Consider the following 14,769-nt stretch of genomic DNA (forward strand, 5'->3'; position numbering starts at 1 on the left):
ACAGCAGGTGACAAGGCCTGGTTCCGGCTGCATGTTCTACCATGTTCCCTTTTAGAGAGCCCATCCTTATGGAGCACGCTGGTGCCAAAAGGCCAGTGCACAAAGCCAGACACCTGGATGGGGGTCCTTGATATGCCCCATGCTGTCCATGTGACTTTCTTCCAGCTGTTTCGCTCTTCTACAAGACTCAGGTATCTGATTCTGTGCAATGAGAGCAAGAAAAATGCCTTCCCTGGATTCTTGAGTGGATTAAATATGTAAACATAAATGAAACACGTGGTTAATTCTAACCCCTAAATACATGCAAGCTTCTAGTGGGTTCCATTGTGATTCTTCTCATTGTTGTTTAGTAATTCCAAACTTTTTCAAAGTGTGAGTGTGAATTCCGTGTTTCAACCCTTCGCAGAATCCCAGTCTGACTTAGCTGAGGAGTTTAAGTTGTCCCTGCGATGGTTTTCTTAATTTTTAAACATGTAAGTCCCTTTCATGTCCTTAACGCAGTGCAGGGCTTTTTTCTCTCTTTTTCATTTTTGACCACTCCATGGTTCGCAAGGCACTTTGCAGCTTTTCAAATTGTCCCATTTGCTTAATTAGCCCAGAGACCCTGCCATGTTGGTTTCTGTCAGCTGTACAGCAGTCTCTGTGGGTAGCTTACAAATCCCTGACCAGAACTTTTGAAAAATGATTTTGCACATTTCTTCCCTTTCTGGAAGCAAATGGGGGGAGAGAAGAGATGAGCAGAAGCCAGCAGGTGGGAGGAGCGGTGTGCCGTTGTGATGGGAAGAAGGATGTGACTAGAGCCCAGTGGAAAACCACTGGTTGACAACTGGCTTTGTGACAAGGGATACAAATCGATTCCTTCCCACAGTCTGAAGCCCAGGCCTGAGAGAGGCAGGTTTATGGGGGGCAGTCTTCCACGTGCCTCAGGCCCAATGTCACATTCACTCAGTAGACCCATTCCAGCAAAGGGCTTGACATCTCTCTCTTCCAGTCTTTTCTTTGGTGCTTTACTAAATTTATAGCAGGGAGTAAAGTATTGACTGGTTACCCCAAGAGATGGTATAGGCTGAAAACGGATATGGGTTTAAAGAGGATTTAGAGGCATCCATGAACAATGGATTCCCACAGGGTCATTAGGAAGGCTTAGGGCAGGGGGCTATTGGAAAGCATCCCTTTCTCAGGGTGAACAAATGCTTTGTGAGAACAGGTGTGGATGCCTCAAAGATATCGGTGGGAAACGCTTCATAAAAGATGCTTTGATAATAGACGCCAGGTGCAATTGTTACCTTTTTATTTATAAAAGTAAAAAAGATTGGACCATAAACGTACTGGATTGGATTTTTGTTCAGCACATGCTTAGTTTGCAGTATCTTCTTGATATGAGATATGATTTCCAAAGAAGTATCGTATAAGTAGCTATTCCTAGCGTATGCAGCTTGGCAAGTGGCTGTTTCCACCAAGACAGAGAGTCACCTGCCTTCCTGACTTGAGCACAGGACTGAAGCTTGATAGCAAGCCTGTGGGGCAAGCTTTTCCATCTATACCGCCTGGCTTCTGGAATGTTCATCCTGAGTTGAGAATGTTCTCTCTCTCCATCAGTCAGACACCCCTTTAAGAAAAAAATACAGCTTGCGCTCGTGCTGTTTCTTTGCCACTTTTAATATGGAATGAAGAAACTATTTATTTCCAATTATTTGAAGTAATTGCAGAAAGAAAAACGAATCTGGAGAGAGGAGAGACTTTCTAAGTATTTAGGAATACTCAGCCTGTTGGGGGCTTGGAATATTTGGGGTGGGGGGCTTCCTGGATCAATTTCACTGGGGCTTAGTCATAATTTTTGATGTTGTTAAATTCAGGCTATTGCAAAGAATTTGATGCCTCTGTTGGTTTATTTTTCTTTTTATTGGAGGAGTGTGTGTTGTGGGGGAGGACAGCCTGGTGGTGTTCAGTAGTTAGACCAGTACCTTGTGATCAGTTTGTTAGTTAGTTTCATGTGAAGGGGACAAACCAGTTCTCTTTCGTCCCCCTGGTGCTACGATTCTGTGGTTCTAGGATTGAAACCGCAGTTTCAGAGGAAAGACTATTCCATGCAAATCGTATTGGCTGGAGTTTCAGCTGTATTGGTGGCCTGGTGTCTTATTTTTACTGAGCTCAGAAATAATGAGGGAGCAAAGCTACAGCCAAGTCATTCACTGGAGGCCTCTTTCCATGAAAATAGATATTACTTCTTTTCTCCTCGGCAATTGAGCCTTTGTTCCTGTTAAAAGCAGTTGTCATGAACTCCTCATTACCATTTTTCTTAATGTGATAAGTGTAAACTACAAGAAAGCTATCATGTTTGAAAAGCTACAGCAGCCCTTAGAGATGGAATACTAACGCCTTGTGTTAGTCTTTGAAAAGGCTTAGGCTGGGATTGAGAGAAATTTGTCCTTCTGTCTCCCTTCGCCTGTCATTCTCCAGTGCCTTTCACTTACAGCCAAAGCCGGCTTTCTACGTGATCGCTGTGTTGCCGTATATACAGGGTATCTGTCCAGCAATGAGAAGAACAAATCTCTTTGGTAATTTTTGGAACATGGTAGGAAATTGCATGTTGCACTTTTTTTTAAAAAGCCAACTCTGACAGGTGTGTTTTAGTTCTACTTTTGTTTTCTCAAACATTTTTTATTAGAGTATAGTTGATTTACAGTGCTGTGGCAATTTCTGCTGTGCAGCAAGTGACCCTGTCATATGTATGTATGCACTGTTTTTCTCATATTGTCTTCCATCATGTCGTCTCCCAAGGGACTGGATATCATTTTCTGTGCTACACAAAACCACCTCATTGCTTATCCATTCTAAATGTAATAGGTTATATTCACTAACCCCAGACTCCCAGTCCATATATATTGTAGTTCTACTTTTGAAGGATAACTAATTGTTGTCATTCTGATTATGAAGACTCTAGCTACTTAGAGTCCAGCCCACGCCTGCACCTGGACGTGGACGTGGTCTAGCTGCTCGGCTCTTAGATGCCTCGAAGACAGCAGACGCTCAGTACATGTTTTTAGAATAAATGAAATGTAGATCATTCAAGATGGTGCTAGGGGGAACCCAGTGAGGGTATGTAAGTTTTATCACATTGGTTTAGCTGACCTGGAGCAGAAGGAGCAAATTGGAGGTTAACCATAAAGAAATATCTCATGCGATGGGGATGTAGCTTGTCATTCCAGCATTCCATCCAATAAAGCAGCGCTGAAAAGAAAGGAAAAAAGACCAAAAAAAAAAAAAAAGGCTGTAATATATGGAAGCCCAGGGAATTGTGTCCAGCCAGTATTTTATTTATTTATTTATTTATTTATTTATTTATTTATTTATTATTTTTGGCCACACCCACAGCATACGGAAGTTCCCAGGCCAGGGAGCCATCCTGAGCCATAGCTGTGACCAGGTCACTGCAGTGACAACACCAAACCCTTAACCCCCTGAGCCACCGGGGGACTCCTCAAGCCAGTATATTTTAAATGATGGTAATTTGGATGTAGTCGATGGCAAAATAGTTTGAAACAAGAGAGCTTAGAAACTCCACAATGAAGTTAAAAATCACTTTTGAAAAGAGTAACGTCGTTAAAATTAGTTTACAAATGAAGAAAACAAGTTCCTGAGTGAAAAAGGTACGAAATGGCCTTTGAGAAACGTCAGATTCCTCTGATGCCAGCACTGGACTATTGAGCAGAAGCCCTGTACCTAGGCTTCCTTTTTGTTCCTGATCTCTGCAGAACATTTCTCAGTGGGGGCGGGGGAGGGGGCAGCCAGTTTTCTGTTCCGATTGGTTCAACTAATTGAGACCAATGTCCTGTAAGGCTGGAAATTTACAAGGCAATCATCAAGATTTGTTGGGGAGTCAAATCTCAGTAGTTGCGTGGGCTGTGGCCTCAGGAGGCTCTTGCCAAATGTGCGGAACTCCATGGATCTGGTTGAATTCTGCTCAGTATGTTGCTATGGTGATCTGTCCCCCTTTTGCTGCCTTTGGTGATGTTTCTTTGCAGTGTCTGAATGTAGCGCCCGAGGAGTAACTGGTCCCAAGTTGCATGGCCAGGCCCTGCATATGGCCATACACATCCCCATTATATTCAGTGGATGAAATGGAATTGATTGCATCTGGCAATGGCAAGAAGATGAATTGATTGATTGTCTGAATGAGCACATGGTGACGCTGCGGGGTCACTGACCATTATGCTCCCCAATTGTAAATTAGAATCAGGCTCTTTTTTAGTAGAAACCTGGTTTGGGAGCTGCCAGGATGAAGGCAGCCAGTGTGAGCTAGACTTTTTACATGTGCAGTCCTAGAGCCGACAGAGAAAATTTTCAGATTCCCTGAGACAACTGCCAGCACTAGAGAGTTTTGAATAAAGCAGTCAATTATGTATTTGCAAGACGATTGCCAGGGTTTTTATACCATGTCAATGAAATCATAACTTAGTGTCAGAAACTTTGAAAAGAATTAGCCGTTTTGTTTGTTTGTTTTCCTGGTGGATCGCATTTTGTGTTGGCCCATTGCTAGGAAATTACATTTAATGTAACAGTTGATTTTATACTTCTTCCCTACCAACACTTGCATAGAAATCAGAGATGCACTCTTGGGAGCCTGTCTGAAGAGCATTCCAAACAGGAGAATATTCATTCATCTAAATGGAACGGGACTTTGAGACCACTAGAGAGATTTGGCAGGAGTGTTAGGTATCAAGCCCAGGAAAGGCTATGGTTCCTGTATTGTTGGACTTTCCGAGAGCTGAGCAAACGATCAGACAAATCAGGCTGTTAGGTGTCTCGCTGTGAGACAGCAGGCTCCCCCCATCCCTGCTCCCCACTGTCCCTGAGAGAATGACCAATTTCCTTAGCCAGTTGGGTCAGCCATGCATGTATGGCACATAAAAAACCCCCCACTGCTCCAGATTCGGTTTTGCATCTTCTCATCACTGTCACTGACTACAGAGATAAAAGACTCTAGTCACATGATTGTGTGAGGCCGTCCACTTGGCCTACAACCACCACCCCGATCCCCACCCCAGGGGTGGGAATCCTAGGTCCACATAGTCTTTCTTATGTGGCAGTTTTACACTTGGTTTGTGGCACGTACTTGCGGTTTTCCTTTACCGCTCTTTCTAGGAATCCCTCTTCCAATACCCCAGGCAGGGGCTATCCTGCCTTTAGAGATGGGCCACTCATTACCTTCTAAAGCCATGGGCTCTGTGGTTGGAAAGGTCACACAATTGGAAACTCTTTTTTTTTTTTTTTTTTTTTGTCTTTTCTTGAGCCACTCCCATGGCATATGGAGGTTCCCAGGCTAGGGGTCTAATCGGAGCTGTAGCCGCCGGCCTACGCCAGAGCCACAGCCACGCCAGATCTGAGCCGCGTCTGTGACCTACACCACAGCTCACGGCAACACCAGATCCTCAACCCACTGAGCAAGGCCAGGGATTGAACCTGCACCCTCGTGGTTCCTAGTCGGATTGGTTAACCACTGTGCCACGACGGGAACTCCTGGAAACTCTTTCTTAATTTGAGCTAAAATTGTTTCCCTTCTATCCAAGGGCTAGACCTAACCTCTTGATCCACAAAGCCGGTCCCAAATCTCTTCCATGTGATGGCCCTTCCGGTATCTGAAAGCACCTCTCAGACCCCCCCTAAACTTTCCCCCTTCTCTTAAAGGGCATTTATGAATGTGATGAGCTTTTGGCTCTGGTGGCCAACCCTTTTAAGAGACTGCAGTATCCCAGCACCCCTGCTGAAATAGGGCACCCAGGGTGGCACACTCTGTCTCAGATGTGGTCTGTCCTGCACGATGTACTATTATTGTCCAAGCCACTGTTGCCTTCCACGTCCTGGACATCTTGCTTGCCTACATACCACCCGAGCTGGCATGGGTTCTTTCAGGTGCCAAATTCCCCCAAATTTACCTGGGGGAATCACCTAACAGCCTTGGGTTTGGGGTCCATGAACACCAGCTAAGTCACATAGTCTTTCTTATTGGGCAGTTTTACACTTGGTTTGTGGCACGTACCCGCGGTTTTCCTTTACCGCTCTTAAGATTCATCTTAATGGCTTCAGGCCAGTTTTGCAAGACCTTTCCAAATTTCAAATACTCACAGTTTAGTATCATCGGCATTTTTTTTAAAGTGGAGATTCCGTGTGTTCTTAAGTCATTGATTGAGTGAGATAATATTTCTGAAAGCATTCCTTTCAACCAAAGAGCCTCATAAAAAGCAAGGCATAATTATTGTTATTATTAGAATCTTTATTAAAACTGAAAAACAAGGAAGGACTACAAATGAGAGGGCCCTTCTAGAGATTGCCTTTGAGGTTGCCCTTGTTTACCCAACAATTTGTATACGTTTATTCTGCTGCACTGTAAATGCACCTCGGCGCATATGATAAGGCACCTCCTCCGTATATTTGAGGTTTGGTAAGTGCCAAACTGAAGCCAAGATGTACTATGTTTATGGCAGTTTCCCATTCTGCCCACTAGGATCTCATTTTCCAAGTGGTGTCAGTGTTCCAGATTGTGGTCTAGCCAGGGTTCAAAAGGCCCTCGGATCCTAAATAGAAAGGATGTTTTGTATGCATATCTTTAAGGCAAAACATTCTGGGAAACCCAATGACTATCCTGGGAGGACATGGAGGGGAGCGAGAGAGAGAGACCAGTAGCTCTTCCCATGTCTCCTGCTTCCTCGCATGGGGACTTTCATATGGAACAAGCCATGTTCCCTGCCCCTGGTCAAAGCCTCTATCCTCCAGCCCTTCCAGGGCCTGCCTAAGGAAGGCCTCCCAGGAGAAGCAGGCATCCTGGTATGCGGATCACACCTGGCTGCTCGGCTCCTTCTGGGCCCATCCCGGGGCCTGCTCCCGCTCCTGTCCTTGGCTTCCTTTGGAAGAGCCCCACTGCTGCTGCAGATAACAGCACGAATACTCTGCCTGGCTTCCCTCTCCCAGCAGAGAAGAACCGAGCTTCCAAGAGGCCAGTTAGCAATCGAGTGCAAATTGAGGACTGAGAAATGATCTAGCTACCAGCCTCCTGAGGCTGGAGGAGCCAGGGGCCCTTGTCCCTTCTTCTCTGGCAACCCTGATGCCTAAACTCCACCCCGCACCCCATGCCTGGCTCTTCAGAGAACTGTCGGGGCCTATGCCTACAAAAATTCTAAATCCTTTATTCAAACAAATTAAGTTTTCTGTTACGTTATCAACATCCCTGCGCACATATGGTTTTGCTCCAGACGAGGGAGGGCCCTTTAGCTAAAGAGGTCGATTTGACCATCCAATGAGCAGGCCTCAGTCCCAGAAATGGACCTGCGGATTCAGTCTTTTCAGGTTTACGCCAATTACGGAGAAGGGAGGATGCTGATGCTCCCGCCCCCCGAGGCTACGGTGGCATCTCAGACTGCCCAGAATGTGTATTTACCTGCCTATCTCGGTCCTGAAAATAAACCCCATCCTGACGGCATGGATTGAGTCTCCTTCTACTCAATCCGATTTGTATTTTACCACCACTCAGCTGTTCCCACGTATTACTCTTCTTCAGCACCAGCATTGGTAAACACTTGCAAAGTTCTTGGCATTTCAGCAGAGGAAAGGGGAAAGCTGTACTGAGGCCCTGTCCTCTGGGGCCCTGGATAGGGCCTAGGGCTGCCTGTAGCCGGCCAGGAAGCAGTGGCGGGCAGGCTCGTGCTGGCAGTGCCATGGCCGGGCTCGTGCGCCGAGAAGCAGGGAGATCTGTCTGTGCACGATGCTATATGGTTTCTGAGACCCTTGCACATGCACTGGCTCCCTGTCCCCTGAGGCTGACCTGTAGAGGTGGGCAGAAGAGGTAGAAGCAGAGATGAAAAACACTGGCACCCGGAATTCCTGTTGTGGTATAGTGGAAACCAATTTGACTGGTAACCATGAGGTTGCAGGTTCGATCCCTGGCCTTGCTCAGTGGGTTAAGGATCCGGCGTTGCCGGGAGCTGTGGTGTAGGTCGCAGACGCAGCTCGGATCTGGCGTTGCTGTGGCTGTGGTGTAGGCTGGCAGCTGGAGCTCCGTTTGGACCCCTGGCCTGGGACCCTCTGTATGCCACGGGTGTGGCCCTAACAAGAAAAAAAAAAAAGAAAGAAAGAAAAACACTGGCACCTGGGAGAGCCCCTAGAGGCCGTCTGAACCAAAGCCCTTGCGCTACAGGTAGGAAAACTGAGGCTCAGAGAGGGCAAGCGACTTTACCAGGGATGCTCAGCTAGCTTTTGGCAAAACTCAGACATGAGTGAAGCTCTCCTTACTCCTTCTTAGTCCAGGGATCCTTTGCGAATCCCTCTGACCTCTAACAGCAACAATAAGAATGAAATATGTGAGATATCCCCACCACGTGTATTCATCTAGATGTTTGAAAACAGCTATAATCATCCCTTTAATTTGAACTCTTTGAGGTAAGGATCTTAATATCTTAATATTTCTGTTAGGTTGTTTAACCCAAACTTTTTTCTGTCTTTTTTTTTTAGGGCCGCACCCGAGGCATATGGAGGTTCCCAGGCTAGGGGTCCAATTGAAGCTGTAGCCACCGGCCTGCACCACAGCCACAGCAACGCCAGGTCCGAGCCGCATCTGCGACCTGCACCGTGGCAACACAGGATCCTTAACCCACTGAGCAAGGCCTGCAATCGAACCCGAGCCCTCATGGATACTGGGCAGGTTCATTAACCACTGAGCCACAATGGAAACTCCTAACCTTGTATTGTTAACATTTACTATATGCCAGGTATGATGTTACCTCCAAAAGGAATACACACACACACATACACACACACACAGGTACCTGCACACACGCTGCCCCTCTTGCCTAAGGGAACTCCCCCGGACACCCTGGCACGCCTCCTTGAAGGCAGTTAGCCTGTCACGTCGAGCAGAGAGCTCTTTATGGGACGGAACTTTAGTTTTTATACTTTCGGGATCCCAGTGACTAGCATAAAATGGCTACTCAATACAAGTTAGCAGAACAAAATGCAGGGACTCTGCCATTTGCTGACAGTGTGGCTTTGGACAAGTCATTTCATGTATGTCTGTGTTCCTCATCTGTCACACGAGTAAGATGCTAGTCCCCGGCTCTTTAGTCTGTTGTATGGAAAGGCCAAGTGATAGGTCACACATAGAAACTTCAGAGATGGATAATGATATCTCACATTAGCTGGGTACCATGTCCTAGCACTGGAGATGGAAACGTGAATGAGACGAGGCTTGGGACAACACACTAGTTACTGGAAATAACGGCCAGCCGGCCAGCTCTGTGTCAGATGAGTCTAGGATGCATTTGAGATCAGCAAAGTCTAGAATTCAGACCATCTTCTCCCCCTCCGTGTGAGGGCCACCCAGCCTCTGGGTCTAAAATGGGCAAAGCAGGGCCACCCTCAGGCTGTACTGGATTTGTTCAAGTCTGCGCCATGAGCCATCATCTGGAGAATGTGGTTGGGAAATAATGGCTGGTGGAAAATGGGCTTTTTCTGATGTTTCTGGGTTTGAGTAGGGGCCCAGGAATGTCAGCATCTGCCTCATGTGTTAGAAATTGCATAGCATGCTCTATTGCTTGTGAACCCCCTTCTTTGTCAAATACTGAAAAATGAAACCACATTGTCCTTTCTCCATAAAGCATGTTAGCCTCCCGAAGGGGAGGCACCTCTGGGGTAGCGGAAGGAGTGAGCTCCGTGGACCGGGTCACCAGGGATGGCTTAAAGCTCCTGTGAAGCCCCTCCTCAGCTGTCTGGGGTGGGGGCAGGGTGGGACTCCCTGTCTCAGGGAGGCTCAAAGGAACCCAGAGATGAAAGAGTTCCCGGCTAACCTCACGTCTGTGTGTGTGTGTGTGTGTGTGTGTGTGTGTGTGTGTGTGTGTGTGTAATTTTTGTTGTTTACGGAGAAGTGATACTTGGTGTTGAGTATAGGCACTCATCACGGGAGCCAGTTGTCAGAGCCTTAGCAACACTTTGGAGCAGCTGGAGGAGCACCATTGGATAGGGGCGTGTAGGTGTCTTTATCTTGGGAATAGCAAGAAGATAAAAATAGATTAATATCCTTCAAGTGTGAATGAAGAGGATAACAGTGAAAAATCTGCTGCGAGCGTCCCATGCTTTCCAGGTCTAACTCATTTCGCGAAGCGGAAGAGCTTGCTGCAGCGTTCCTTGTTGAAGATAGTCTTTCAGGAAATTACTTTTCTTTTAACTGCCTCCTCCCTACCTTAATCACATGCACCCATGGTACCCTGGAGTTGGCTTGCTGTTGAGTGAAATCTCACGTTTTCAAGTACAGAGAATGGTTGTCCTTGAAAATGTGAAGGTGGCTGTAGGTGTGCATGGATTGGCCAGCAGGGCGGCGCACTCAGACAGTAATTCGTGCTCATCTGATTCTGCCATGGAGTAAATACAGAAGACCTGGGGGAGAAAGAACACCTTCAAGATGCGCTTCAAGCCTTCTGGTGTCTGAAACCTCTTAATAAGCCAGAGGCACACAGCTAAAGCCAGTGGTGGGAAGGAATGGAGAACTCATTGATCCCAGTTGCTGAAAAGAGACAACACTGGTATCTGAGGCTGGGGCTTACTGCCCCTTGGGTGACTCTGGCTCAGTAGGACCTGTGTCTTTTAAAGGATGGGATGAATATTGGGGACCAGGCTTCATCAGGACTCTCTAAAATTTAAAAGCAGTCGTTGAGTCTTTTAAAGACACAGAGTAAGCGGAATTCAGCTTTCAACTGTTGTCCCGTAGAGTTCCTCTGGAGCAGTTTTGATGAATACACAAGTAGCATTTGTCGGGAACGTTATCAACTGCATACAAATGCACAATTCAAAAACACTTGGAATAGTCTCTCTCTTAAGTAGGTTAAGCGTCCCATCTAAATCTCGTATGCATTTTTAATGTACTTACCGCTCCTCTGAATCACACTTACAAATTCGACTTCGGCGGTGCCACTGTGAATGAATCTGTGAAGTATCTCCTTGTATTACAGCTCTTCGTACATCAAAGACTCTTTTTGAACTGGATAATTACAGGAGGAAAAAAAAAACCATGTTTTAGTGCTACCTGAGAGTTCTTATTAATATTACCTTTGAAATGACTAATTATGTTACCCAGAAAGATTGGGGGAAAGTATTATGTAACTGACTCATTAAAGAGGCCTTTCATAAATTTTCATTCCCTCCACCCCTCCCCAAAGCCCTCCTTTAGTTCCACCATTACATGAATTTTTCGATGGAATGTTTACTTACCAAAATGTTTGATGACTCCAGCACATGCAAGCACCCTCCTGCTTCACACACTTTGTCACCTCTCCGAGGCTGGGATATGCTGCACATGTAATTTAAGTACGCTTACTCTTCGGGTAGGGCGCATTGGCCACGAGCCCTAAGGCTCAAGCAAAATTGGAACAGCACCTCTTTTCAAAGTGAGTGAAAGAAATGAGAAGGTGCCCCTGCTGATGGCTGAGAGTGGGCGCCTGAGGGGCTCTTCCTACGTTAAGACCTGAACTCACAGACACACACTGTGGCTGGCTGGGCGGAACAGAGCTACCCATCCCATAGTAACCTGCTCTCTAAATGAGAGAATTCCCCTCAGCGGCCTCCTCTTTGCATGAAAAAATCAGCAGCAGGGCATAATTGTGTCACTTAACTGTTAGGTTTACTGCGTTGAGATCTGAGTGTCAGAGTAGAGGCAGGACGAGCGAGGGTGGTGACAGTGCTGCCCTTCCCTGAGCTGGCAGATCACACCTGAGACAGGACCCGCTGCATTAGAAGAGCCCCGGGCAATCCGGAGTCCCTCCCGGGAGCACCGAAGATAGGTGACAGAATGCAGAACGCAAGCATTAGAAAACGGTTGAAGGTTTCTGAGAAAGGAATGAACAAGCTGTAGGTGTCTCCGACTGAGGATGCGACAGCACCAGGGGACACGGCTGCTGTCTTCCACCAGCGGCAGGCTTGTCAGGTGAAAGAAGAGGTGTTCTCTCGGAGCTCCTGGGTGACAGGATTTGGGCTCCCAATCGGGAAGGATGGTGCGATCAGGCTGTCTCAACCTGGGACAGGCCGCTTCAAGGGGTCGTGAGCTCGCCGTCACTGGCAGTGTGCAAGTGGATGGGGGATGGCCCTTTGTCTGGCAGATAGGCTTCAAGCCCTGGGGTGTAGTAGGGGCATGGACCAAATGACTTTGAGGTTCCCTGGCCAGTGAACTCAGGAGGTATTTAGAAAGGGCCGGCTATGTTTAGTGCCAAGAAGGTGTTTCATTTTCCAAGTGCCCACAAATAAAGTTGCTTTGTTTTTCCTCATCAGGAGATGACCCACCCCTGGCCTACTCCTCTCACTGCCATGCATACTCCCGGAAACTCTGAGCACAGCACTTTTTCCACCCCAGGACAGGTCAGTGCTATTCCTTCCTCCAGTTGCCTTGATCTGATTTCAAGTATACGGGTCTTCCAGGTGGATTCTGGGAAAACGGAAATAGCCTTGGTGTTCAGGTGCCAGAAAATCTAGACGCTCTCCTGTCCTTTGGGATAAGACAAGAGCATTTTCATGGAAGGAGAGTCTGTCAGAGACTGGGCACCGCATGCTGGCGTGTGACCCGTGCTCCCCAGAGCGCCAGCGCCCGCCCAGTTACCGCGTGCAGAGCTGATGGATGGAGAGAAGAGTGAACTCAGCCCTTGGGAAACAGATGATGTACCAACATCCAAGACGGGTTCTTTTTCCTTTTTCTTTTTTTTCCGCGATGGCTGCACCCGCGGCATATGAAAGTTTCTAGGCCAGGGATGGAATCCTAACTGCAGCTGCGACCTGTGCTGCAGCGACTGCCGGATCATTTAACCCCCTGTGCTGGGCAGGGGATTGAACCCGTGCCTCCACAGCGACCCAAGCCACTGCAGTCAGGTTCTTAACCCACTGCGGCACAGTGGGAACGCCCCAAGATGATCTCTAATTAAAAAACCCTATACGCTTTGGCCAAATAAATGAATTGATTTGCACTTTTGTGTGTCTCACTTGCAGTCCTCAGTCTGGAGCAGGCAGATCTTCACACACCAACACGTATTGACAGAACTTTTCTCCTCTAGTCCTCTTGTCAAAGGTTTTCTGTGATATTTTTCCTCATCTGCTCACAGTAAGAATTGTTTCTCACCATTAGTTTTGAAAATGCCCGAGCAGACATGGCCATTCTAATAATACGTTTAACCACCCATGCATCCACCCATCCCTCTATTCAGAACCCACTTACTGAGGATATAGGATGGGCTTAAAGTTGGGCATGAAGGAAAACATGCAATGACAAAAATGTAGCAAGTGTCTTCATGGAGTAGAAGGCTCAGGGGAGGACCTAGCACTCCCCGGGGCGTTGAGGAAGGGCTCAGAGGTGGCCGCATCTGGAGGCTGCTGACAACTTTGACAGGTAGAGAAGTTCCCACAAGAGGAACGCTCCGCGCCTTAGAGGATGGCAAAGATGCCAAGACATGACGGGTGGTGGTGGGACATAGACTGCCAGGACCTCGAGTGGCTGGATCCAACTCTGTGTGCTGGGAAGCGGAGAACAGATGAACCCCAGGCAAATAAGTGCATCTCTGTGAAAGACCCTGAATGCCAGCCAAGGAGTTTGGACTCTGTAGGAGAAACCAGTCACATTCCATGGTTTTTAAGAGTCATTGTTTTGAGAGTAACATTGGCCTAGACTGCATTTAATTATCCCCTCCCACCTTTGACAGAGGTCAGAAGTAAGGAGCAGCAGCCCCTTTGTCCCTGTCCAGGGGGCTGTCCTCCCTTCCTGGGGCCCCGTCCTCCCTCCTCAGGCTGCCCTAGGCTTGGTATCCTTCTCCCTCCCCCAGCCCCCCCATCTCAGCCAAGGGATCAATGTATCCGTTTCAGGAGTTGAATCCAACCCTTGTACAGCGATTGCAGTGTTTTCAGCTGTGTTCTCCAATTTTAGCGATAATTTGTGCAAGTCGCAATTTTGACATTTGCAAGTGTATACAATAGAACTGGTTGTTTAAATGGGCTTTTGTCGTAAGTGCCCAATTTGGAGTCAGGCCTGATTTGCATTTTCTGCCAATTATCTGTGCTGCCATCAACTCCCTGATAAAGGTAGAAGTAAGTGCGATAAAACGGTAAAACCAGGATGGCTACACACCCACTCTTTTGTTTCATTTGATGTTGGTTTGAAAGAAAAGCACATTTTAAATAACAGTAATAACAACACATATTCTGCTGCTATGTGCCTCTCCTGTTCTAAGCACTTAACACATAGTAAATAATTCAATCCTCACTGTAATTCAGAGATTGGTAATTTGACTACCCCTAATTTACAAAGGAGGAAACTAAGGCAGAGAGTAAAGGGATACATCAAGAAGTGCTCGGCTAGTAATGAGGGAAACAGTCTTTAGATCCAGGCATTCTGGTGATAGGTTTTTGGTGGTGGTGGTGGTGGGTTTTTTTTTTTTTATTTTTTTTTTATTTTTGTCTTTTTAGGGAGGCACCCGCTGCATATGGAGGTTCCCAGGCCAGGGGTCCAATCAGAGCTCCAGCTGCCGGCCTACACCACAGCCACAGCAATGCAGGATCTGAGCCACGTCTGCAACCTACACCACAGCTCACAGCAGTGCCACATTGCTGACCCACTGAGCGAGGCCAGGGATTGAACCCGTATCCTCATGGATGCTAGTTGGGTTCACTAACCACTGAGCCACGATGGGAACTCCTGGCGATGAGTTCCCATGAATTTGCAGGTGCTCCAGTCCAAATTCCATCTTCCAAAAC

General features: G+C 47.2%; 1 protein-coding gene across 11 annotated transcripts in view; it reads left to right on the top strand.

Moving 5' to 3' along the window:
* AFF2 (AF4/FMR2 family member 2) overlaps positions 1–14,769 on the top strand; it is a 486,016-nt gene that overhangs the window by 314,222 nt on the left and 157,025 nt on the right. For 7 of the 11 annotated variants that reach the window (XM_013984014.2, XM_013984028.2, XM_005654300.3 and 4 more), the window contains exon 5: positions 12,307–12,393. The exons of the other annotated variants lie outside the window; for them this stretch is intronic. In XM_013984014.2, the coding sequence (XP_013839468.1) occupies positions 12,307–12,393 (87 nt within the window). The remainder of the gene's footprint in view (positions 1–12,306; positions 12,394–14,769) is intronic. 11 annotated transcript variants of the gene reach the window in all.

This window comes from Sus scrofa, chromosome X (genome assembly GCF_000003025.6).
Source record: "Sus scrofa isolate TJ Tabasco breed Duroc chromosome X, Sscrofa11.1, whole genome shotgun sequence".
Taxonomy (NCBI): Eukaryota; Metazoa; Chordata; class Mammalia; order Artiodactyla; family Suidae; genus Sus; species Sus scrofa.